Source organism: Idiotropiscis lumnitzeri, chromosome 9 (genome assembly GCF_059441095.1).
Source record: "Idiotropiscis lumnitzeri isolate Australia: NSW breed Sydney's pygmy pipehorse chromosome 9, RoL_Ilum_1.0, whole genome shotgun sequence".
In the NCBI taxonomy this organism is placed as follows: Eukaryota; Metazoa; Chordata; class Actinopteri; order Syngnathiformes; family Syngnathidae; genus Idiotropiscis; species Idiotropiscis lumnitzeri.
Window position 1 is genome coordinate 4,476,941 of NC_142399.1, and position 10,438 is coordinate 4,487,378.

Below are 10,438 nucleotides of genomic sequence, written 5' to 3' on the forward strand. Positions count from 1 at the left end.
ACCAGCGTGCCTTTTCAAATGCCGGCAACAAAGCCAACAATCAACTGTGGAAGGCCCCAGGCTCACAACAAGTTGCGTTCACCGTCAGATGGGAGGTGCCGGGATCTATTTCGTCGCCAACCTGAACCGTGCGGCGTTTAGTCAAGCATGAGACAGCCAAGGGTGAGCACCCCAGTTTTCACACAATAAAGAGCTGAAGAGCACAAGTACTCCGAGGGATACCATCGGTCCGAGGGAGAGAACGCTACCAACATGTTCAAGACCAGCTACCTGCGCAAGGAGGTGCGCAAGGAAAAGTACGAGCACTCGGACGTATTCCACGACGAACCCGAGGACTCGGCCGGCATCTCGGCCATCCAGGGCTGGGAGAACCTCCAGGAGCTCAACGGCCGCTTTGCCCGCTACATCAACCGGGCTCGGGTCCTGGAGCAGCGCAACGCCGTGTTCCGCAAGCAACTGGAGACTCTGCAACGGATGGAGGAGGCCAGCGGCCTGGAGGAGACGTTCAAGGAGCAGATCCAAGTCAACAAGCGGCGGATCCGAGAGCTCACCTCTGACCACGCCAAGCTGGAGAGAGAGCTGAGGGACGCCTGTCGCATGCTGGATGAGTTCACCAGCAAGTAAGAGAACGGCCCGCGGCTGGGGTCTCTGCTAATATCCCCCCCCTTTAGAGATAAGCTGAAGCGAAATGTGTTTCGGATTGAAAGGGAACGATAAAAAATGCTAAGCCTCGAGGGAACGGTGTTTGTAGCCAATAATCTAACAGCAGGCAATGGAGGTTCCATTTCCACAAGTGATATCGAGTAAATTGAAAGAACACAGACTTCTCCCAAGGCCATACAATCCAAATTTGGATCCGCACCAAATTGTGCGCTGCACTGTCAAACTCAAGCATACTCTCAAGAGGATTCATTCAAACTGAGTAAAATGTTTTTATTTTTCACGTCTTCTCGCCTGAGGAAAAACTGATTCCGTTAGCATCAAAGCATGTTTCGCAAGTGAAGAGAGGGTTTTAAATTGAACACATTGGTTCTAATCTCATTGTAAATAAAAAAAAATAAATAAATGGATCTTTTTAAACATGGTGAAATGTAAAAAAAAAAAATTATTAATGTGGATAAATTCAACAAAAAAAATGATTCAAAACACTATAGCTACAAATGTGTCTCTTAATCGTTATTTATTTATTTTTATTTTTTTTGTCTCCATAAAACACCACAGTAGAGTTGAAATAATAAAAAAAAAAACTTGTGATTGAAGAGTACACTTCCAACCTTAAACTTAAAAGGTCCCGCATGAAATGTGGCATTATCATTTTGCAATTAAAGGCATTTTATGCACCAGTAACTTCTTCGCATTCATGGGAATTGAGTAGGTCTTATCTTTTCTGTTGTTATTTCAAGACAAAAAAAAAATAAAATTAAGCCTGGAGTTCATATATTGATTTGGCAACTAGCAATATTAAGTCAAAGGTGATGTCAAATTCAAGCAAAGAGGACAAAAATGATACAGAATTCTGCAGAAAATTAGCCCCGGCCACTGGTGTGACGTATAAAATACTAGAAAGTGAGTGTCGGCAATCCACCCAATTTCGGGATATTTCACAGAGCACAATGCAAAAAAAAAAAAAAAGATGGCAGCGTAAAAAGAGCTAATGAGAGATAAACGGAGCTGTTGTAATACGGCGCATTAATCAAAGTCCAATTTTCTGTATTTGCCACCCAGTTTCCAAAAGTGTGTCTTTTTATAACTGCATGTAACAAACGAACATCATAGTTTCCCTTGTGGTGGTAAAAACGGCAAACTTGATGTCATGTGACCAGAAAAAAGAACAAAAATCCACGAGGAACGCACTGGGATTTAGGTCACAATGTGCAGTGTTGCAAAATCTCCTTTCTCATTGAGCCGCATGAAACGTTCCACCGAGTTCCACAGAACAAGTGTCACTTTCCACATTTTCAATGAGTTGAGAAGAACACAGAGCGCTTTTGTTAGTTGGTGAAGAGAGATTGCCTCCCTTGCATGCACTCCTCCTCGTCATTGTGAAGGAGGAACATTCTTTCTTTTTTTTCTTTTATTTTTTTTTTAGCTCAAAACCACAAATCATTGATAAATCAAGTATTGTTGAAAGAACTCCCAAATCGACTCTTTGGGACTCTTTTCGTTCACCAGAAATTCATTTTATGCTGTGACAGCGAAATATATAACACAAGGCAATTTTCTGCACACTTCTGCAGCTGAGTGAGTCTGAATGAGACACTTTAAAAGTGATTGGGAGACTTGCCAGACAAAACAACAATATGCAAGAGTACGAATGGCATGTCTACCCCCTGATTGCTGAAAAAAAATACGGTGCTAATACATTTTCGAAAAAGAAAAATGTTTAATCAACACTCATCATGTTTGTTATTTTTTTTGTTTGTTTTTTCCCCCCCTCAGATACAGAAATGAATGTGATTATCAAGAGCAACTACGGGGCACTCTGGAACAGCTAAACAAGGTACTTGATTAATTATAAAAAATAAAAAATAAATACTTAAGTGGCAAATATATAATGTTTGCACGCATAATTATTGAAATTTATTTTCATGTATAAATTATGTATAATAACAACTTGAATAAGTTTAAAAAAATACAGAAACAAAGGAAGATTAATGCTGAAAAAATTCCAAAAATATTTTAGAATTAAATTTGATCCAAAGGATTTTCTTAAATATTTGAGAAAAAAAAAGTTTCTGAATCTTATTAAATCATAAATAATTTTCGAAAATATTTTTACAATTGAAATGAATATGTATGGTTAAATTAAACACCTCTTAATTATATGACTTCCAAGCAAATAATTTATTTATTTATTTATTTTTTAAATGGATTTTTTTTAATGATTGCAATGGTCGAACACACGTTACTCCTTTCCTGATGTTGCTACATACCCATGAGTTTCCCTCTTAACGATACTGTTTTCCTCTGCTCCGCTGTCCCATTAACTTCCCTGCAGGAAGCAGACAGCGCACTGCTGAAAAATTTGGAGCATCAGATCCAGTCACAGTTCCTGCAGGACGACATCAACTCTACCAGAGAGAGACATAGGAAGGTTGTGATACTCGCATATACCGTAGCGTATGATCTAATCTAGATATGCAGTAAAGCCCAAGGTTATTCAGATACATCCAAATTGCCTGATAAAGTGTGTATGCTTAGCGCTTCCTCAACCGTGAGAATGGCTTTAGTGCTCCTAACTTCATGTTGATTTATTCCAACCCAAAACACATCCGCCAAGTGCGATTCAGATGTAAAACCTAATGTTATATGTTAGTAGTGGCAATAAACGTTAACAAAACAGGCAATATGTCCATCCAAAAACCATTTTCATCCATCAGAACTGCTCAAATTGTTGACATTATGCAGGACACATTTGTCTGGACCATTTTCCTTCTTTATACCATCGCCTGGTGGTACATTTGATGGCGATGTATTCTTGAATATTATCATTAACGCTCCGCTAGCAGCATATTATGTCAGGTAAAAGATGAAAAGTCATTTTAAATTACCGTACTGTTTGTGTTTGAAGGATTGGAACATATTTGCTCTTTTATTATTGTGTATGCATTTACCCAGAAGTGGGCAAACTATAGCCAAGGCCGTAAGCTTTTATAGAAACAAATAAAACCCATTTGTATTTTCCTGGTGTGTTCTTAACAGAACCTTGCAGAGATCCAGACCTTTGTACACATTTTGCAGCAAATCAACCAGACGCTTCCGCTTGCTCCCACTGTGTCAGTGGGCATCTCCGAGGTGAGGTCACTCAACAAAACGTGTGTCTGTGTAGCCTCCCTGGGGACTTTATTCCAAGTGCTGATGAGGTTGATGGCCTTTCAGTCCTGTTGTCTATGTGTCCATATTGGTACACGTGAGAGAGTGGATGGGTGAAGGACATATAGAATATAGAATATTTGTCAAACAGGCTACTGTTGGAGCAAATGTGCCATCATTGTCAAGAAAACTGCTGATTGTTGTAAATTGTTCATATTAAATTTAAATAAATGTTAACATTCATCATTTGTTTAATGAATTAATGATCTGGCAAGATAGGTCACTCTTTAAGTGATTGTTTTTTTGTCGTTGTGAAGGAGCAGGAGAAGCTGCTGGTGCAGAGTAGATTGCCGGCCCTGCAGAGTCAGCTGGAGGAATACAAGAGCGCCCTCTGCCAGCTGCAAGCCCAAAAACAAAGACTCCAGGCAGAGGTGGGTGGCACATGGTCACCATGGCAACTGTAGTTTAAGTAGGCTTTTTTTAAACCCCGTTATCCCGTTAAACATTGCTCAGTCACAAAAATGACCAATTCAGTGTTTATTTTTAGATTTTCAGGCGTTTACGTTGTTTTTTTTAATTATAAATTGGACATTAACTAATCAAACGTTCACTGTAAGTAACAGGGACTAGGTTTGAGGTGTTATTATTTATTATAGCTTCTAGTTAGTTCAATTACATCAAGACTGGATGATTCATGGATAAATGTTTATTTCAAATTTATTTCTCAATAAAATATTTTGAAAATTTTCTAAAATGTATTGATTACAAAGTATGTTAAATATTAATAAATAGTATTTTACAATTTTTTAAAAACATATTGCTTATTTAAGTGAATAATATTTATTTCACTGAATAAAACAGACAAGTAAATTGTGCTTTTTTTGTTATTTAAATTTCCTTTTTATTCAATAGTAAGACCTTAACCCTAAGATTATTTAGTTATTACATATATGTTCAAATTTGAATAGAGAATTTTGTGATTTCATGTTATGTATTTTTTTTTTAATATTCTTTATTTAAATGTATAAATGTACATGTTTTTATGTAAAGCTATACTTACTGTTAATTTAAATTAAAAAAAAAGAAATCTTCATTTAAATGAAACATTATGAATTTTGCAATTTTATTTAATTTCTAAGTTATGAATATTTGTATTTTCTGCCATTTAAGTATTGTCGGTGTGGAATAAATAATTACAAGTTCTGTATTTTAATTTTTAAATTCTGTATTCTCCCACCCAATCGTCGCCGTGGTTAGCCATTGACACTGAGACACCACCAGATGTCAGCTCTTGTCCATTTGAACCAAGCTATTGAAGTGGATGATAACTCACAATCCTTCTAACTCTAAATAGTGGCAACTAGCAACTGCCAAAGTGATGTTTGTCACTATCATTTTTTAGCATATTATGGAAGCCAAATGGAAACATGAGAAGCAACAAAAGTTTTGACAAGGATTTGATAACCGGTCATACATGTACTTAATTTCAAATGTATACACCATCTATGTTGGCCATGCTTGGATTTGAATTAGTTTTCCAATTCCTAATAGAGATTCGCGAGCAAAAAAATGCTGGAGTGCAATATTGACGACATGCACGATAGCGCTGTTAAGTCTCCTCAAGGGCATTTGTAATTCTCGAGAATCATTTCATCAGAGCGTCTTGATTAATAAGGCGTCTGTGTCTCTCGCAGGCGGCAATGTTGGAGCAAGCCATCAGGAGCACCCAGGAGAGTTTCGACGACGAGATCCAGCTGTACAACGAGCAAATCGAATCGCTGCGCAAGGAGATCGAGGAAGCCGAGAGGGCCCTGGAGAGGTTCACCAGCGAGTGTCGCCACCTGGCCATGTACCAAATTTCTCTGGAGAACGAGCTGGAGAGGTACAAGAGGATAATCGAGAATGAGGATAACAGGTGAGACCGACACTGACTGACTGCTGTTTCGTTACTGTGACGAGTGGGGTCATAGCTCGGGGGGGTGCGACAAGGCAAGCGTTCTCGTTTCATGGAAGGTTTACCCGACAAACTGAAGAAGGATGCGAAAGGCCGTAAAGACAGGAAAAACATTGATTGCATTTTCATCACAAAGTTGTTGAGTTCCACGCATCGAGACAGAGGCACAGACTAGAAACCGACTTATTAAGATTTACGGCTTGGCAAACCCGATACTTGAATGGCAACTGGTGACATTTTACGTCTGTATTCCATCACAGGTTGAATTCGGCAATAATCGGCACACCGGTCACCCTGTTTACTACCAGTTACCACTACACCCACACCCCCCCAGCCTCAAACAGGGGCAGAGGTAAAGTCGTCACAACTCAGTCACTACACTCCCAAGACTGTGGAAGGACAAACATTTTTGAAGTACCGAAACAAAAAAGTCGTCTCTTGTTCCCAGATATCACTCTTGCCATCCATGATATCACCAACATAAAACCTCGCCAGAAGATCATGGCCAAGAAAGTCCAGAAGAAGAAGGATCTGACGGCCCGAGATGTCATCGATAATGGTCAGGAGGATCGAAACACCGGTGCCGCCGGAGGAGTGGCTCCGGACGACGAAGCCAAGGGGACGTCCTCGGTAGACGTTCAGGATGATAACGTGAGGAGGACTGAGGAGAGGCCCGTGTTCTCCGGTGTGTCTCCGCAGGACGTCCCTGACGGAGCTCAGATAAGCAAGGCATTCGACACACTTTGTAACATCGTCAGAGATCGGATGAAGAAGTACAAGAAGCCGGAGCCCATCGCTGACTTTTACACAAAGGGTCGTTACGTCCTCGTCACTGGCGAAGGAAGCTACCCGGATCCCTGCTTCTGCACTACGACACCATCCGCCGGACACATCGTAGTCACCATCATCGATCAGCCTCTTGGACGAAACACCCCATCCCCTCAACCACCTCAGCCCACACCATGCCCCAGACCTGGAGTTCCCACCCCTCCTTCTAATGTCGCAGGAGGTAAGGAAGACAACAAGGGAGGAAAAGGGAAGGAAGATGGAAGTAAAGACAAGGTTAAGAAAGAAGAGCCTGACCCTCAACCCAAAGATCCAGGTCCAGTCCAACCTTTCTCCGGACCCAAAGATCCAACACCAGCAGTGGATCCCGCCTCGCCAAAGAAGAACAAGGATGACAATGGACCAAGTGGGACGACTCCCAAATCTCTGCCTCGCGCTGCTAGCACCAGTTCTAGTTCCAGTTCCAGTTCCAATTCTAGTTCTAGTTCTAGTACTAGTTCTAGTTCTAGTTCTAGTTCCAGTTCTAGCAGCAGCGGCACCAGCACCAGCTCAAGCTCCAGTAGCTTTACCCCAGACGCCATGAGCTACGAGAAGGTGGTGCTGGAGTCTGTGGAGAAATTCTCCAACGGGCGCAAGCTCAAAGGTTACGAGGAGACTTCCATGGTGGTGGAAACCACGATCGAGAAATCCAGCAAGAAGAAACATTAGAACAAACGTCAACAACCAACCAAACATTCCTGCGCTCATATTCCAGGCTCCTCCTTCTACTTGCGGTCTTGGGTTCTGCGTCCAGCGTTGCGACCAGACGGCCATGCTCATGCTTTAGTCCTTTACTGTCTGAAAACTTGGGACACGAAAACGAACAAACCAAAACAAACAAAAAAAAAGCTCTGTGCCACTTTAAAAAAAAATCAAATAAATGAGAAGAATTATTCATCGAGGAAGTTGTGCTACCCTTCTGTCTTCCAACTCCAATTTCGCCCTCTTGATCTCATTTGCCCAATTGGATGCCACCGCCTGCCCTCAGCACCATTTTGCTGTGTAATAATTTGCTTTGATATCTGCAATAAAGACGACTCAAACATCAATTATGCCCTCCTGTCTTTGTGGTTCCCTCGCCTGACTTTGGTGCAGGCAGAAAGGGTTCAGTTCCCATTCACCGATGGTGTGAATTTGAACGATTTTCTGGTGACCAGTCCAGGGTGTTGTCTGCCTTTCACCCAAAGACAACTGGAATAGACTCCAGAACCCCGTCGGTCTAAACAGGAATACCAGTCAAGAAAATGGATAAATAAATGGTTCTTAAGTACGCGGAACCTTAAGACTATTTCCTTTGCCTGATGTTGGATGAATGATCATTTCACCGTGAACTGTACCACCTGAGAGGTGAAGACTTGAGATTCCCAAAGAGTGTTGCATGCACGCAATGTGGCTAACGACGTTGAGGTTAAATGTCCGGAACGCCTCAAGGTCATAACTCATTTTATAAAAAGCACTGGCTTCAGGCTGAAAAGTGTGGCTACTGTGGCTAATCTTAACGTTGGACATAATAGAGTTTCCTCTCACAAACGGGCACTGTTTAACTCTTTGCTTTAGTGAAGGAGGCACGGTTGGTCAACAGGATTACAGAGTGGTGCGGAGACGAAAGTGGTTTTGCAGTCTGCGGGGGTGAGGGGGGGCGGGGTTGACGGCTAACCACACACAACTCACAACTTCATTCTGCGGCATTTGCAGAATCAGGGAGAAAGCCTGCAACCAAGCATGTGATTAAAAGAAAGTCGACTGCTGTGCCCTTGATAATGGAGAACAAAGTCAAAAGCATATTAGAGTGTTCATATAGTAAAAAAATATGAGCAGTGAGGTCTAAGCACTATAGTTGGATTAGTTCTAAATTCTAATACATTCTTTTCGCAACATGTAAATGAAATTACAGATTCACGGTGTGACAGGCTTCAAAAGCTTCCACATACGTGGAAAAAAAAACTGAGTGTCGTGAAACAAAACTACTCTAAAGTCAAAGTCAAGTCAAAGACAAATTTTGCCATTGTTTCAAAAGGGTCTATAAATATGTTCATTTTTGACTAAATTACATTTGTTTTCACAGAAAACACCCTTTTTTATGTTCTCTTCATAAATAGCTACTCACCCGCAGCACATTCAAAACCGATTACAAACTTAATGGCATAAGCTTTGGAATGAGTTGTTCCTTTGTCAGATAGCCAAGAGTGCTGATGATATGATGCTAAAAATAAACCGTTAATGTAATGATGCCTCCTCTGAGCAGAGAGCGCTTCACCTCGCCTGGCTTGTTCTTGCTGAGAAGCAATGTTTGTCTCCTCTTGTCCTTTTTGAGATCCAGCAGAGCAGCAGCAGAGTGTCCTCTCCATCGGATGCTGCATGGATTCCCAGGAACAAAAAAGGGCTTCGAGGACTTGGCAGCACTCTGATTTTTATTTTATTTATTTATTTGGACCAAAATAACTTCAAAATGCCAGCAGTTGTAACTTGTGCCTTTCCTTGAAGCCGTGCCTCTGATTCAATTTTAATGTCTTTATTCTTTGCAAGATGTGCCCCCACGAGTCTAAACACAGTGTTGTGATTAAAACGCTAGTGGAATATGATTTCAGTAGAAAAATCCACCGTTTTTTATGGATCTCAGTGGGCTGCCATTTAGCTCTGTACTGCCACCTGCTGTCACAGGAAATTAACATCACAGTGCCAGGGCCACCTTTACCTTCTCATAGGCCCCGGCTGAGGCTAACTATCAAATATAGGCCCCCTCCCCAACCATAAGGCCACTATCCCACTTAAGGGCAAACATTTCCCTATGTGCGCGAAGGTGTTCACAACAGGGTTCGTTCCAGGTCGCAAATGTTCGCTAAACTGTTGTCAAATGTTCGGAAGACATTCGCCTGCACTTTTCTTGACACAAGGGGAGGAATTTTGTTAAAAATGTCCTTGCGACAAGAATAAGCACTAAAACTGTTGGCGAATGTCTGGCGAACATTTGAGCGATTGAACAAACCCATCGAACTCTGACGCAAATGCATCATTCGCTGTCTTTGAACGCACTAGCAATTATTTGCCGCTCAGTGGGATAGAGGCTTAACTGATTAGTGATGGGCATGACAGTTCTCTTCTTTCTATCTTTTTTTTTGGGGGGGGGGGGGGCAACCGGACTTCAAGGGCATCTTGTCGTCTCTGCCTCCACTCACCGTCTAATAAGGTGAAACGCTGACCGCCTCTGCAAACTGGAGCGGTGGACTAAACCATTCTACGTTAATGGACAGGGGAGGCGTTGAGAAAGTTTCCTAAACAAATACACTTAGCTGTGGCCACCAATGCATTGTAAATTAAATAAATGGGTACTTGAACGTTTATTACTGAGTGTCATATTATTTTGTCAAGATTATAATTTTATGAGGGGCCCCTCTGGGCCCCTGTCGATCATGCGCCCCTTGAAGCCTTCTACGTATTCCCCCTTTTCGGCGCCCACACTTGCCACAACGTCCTGCGCCAAATACTAACGTGGAAAGTTTGTCACTAATCACAGGAAACGCCACACTTTGACTATTTAGACAGGGGACAAAAGAAGTCGAACATTCTACCCGACACTAAACGAAGAACCAATTACTAAGTCGTAGCGCCGGCGTTCCCCATCTTCGGGTTTGCTCAAGCAAGGTGCGCACGTTCACTTACGTCGCCGAGACTCCACACTCAACAAGTAACCAAACGCAGAAAACAGGTGAGCCCTGTCCAAATTCCACGTTTGTTATTAACTGGGCATAGAATCAGTATACATACTTTGAATTAAAAATACAGTAAATCATGCTACAGTAGAACAGCTGTGGCTAGCCAACTTTGGCTTGTTAACAGTGTTAATGC

General features: G+C 41.7%; 2 protein-coding genes across 3 annotated transcripts in view; both read left to right on the forward strand.

The window, feature by feature from the left end:
• The first annotated feature begins 73 nt into the window (after window positions 1-73).
• bfsp1 (beaded filament structural protein 1) lies at window positions 74-7,641 on the forward strand. The gene is made up of 8 exons (XM_088304697.1): window positions 74-620; window positions 2,440-2,500; window positions 2,999-3,094; window positions 3,703-3,795; window positions 4,131-4,244; window positions 5,508-5,728; window positions 6,028-6,119; window positions 6,216-7,641. The coding sequence occupies exons 1-8, from the start codon at window positions 253-255 to the stop codon at window positions 7,259-7,261; spliced, it is 2,091 nt and encodes a 696-aa protein (XP_088160823.1). The 5' UTR covers window positions 74-252; the 3' UTR covers window positions 7,262-7,641.
• A 2,434-nt stretch (window positions 7,642-10,075) lies between these two features.
• Window positions 10,076-10,438, forward strand: part of gtpbp2a (GTP binding protein 2a) — a 45,485-nt gene continuing 45,122 nt past the window's right edge. For both annotated transcript variants that reach the window (XM_088304698.1, XM_088304699.1), the window contains exon 1: window positions 10,076-10,298. The gene's annotated coding sequence lies outside the window, so the exon portion shown is untranslated. The remainder of the gene's footprint in view (window positions 10,299-10,438) is intronic.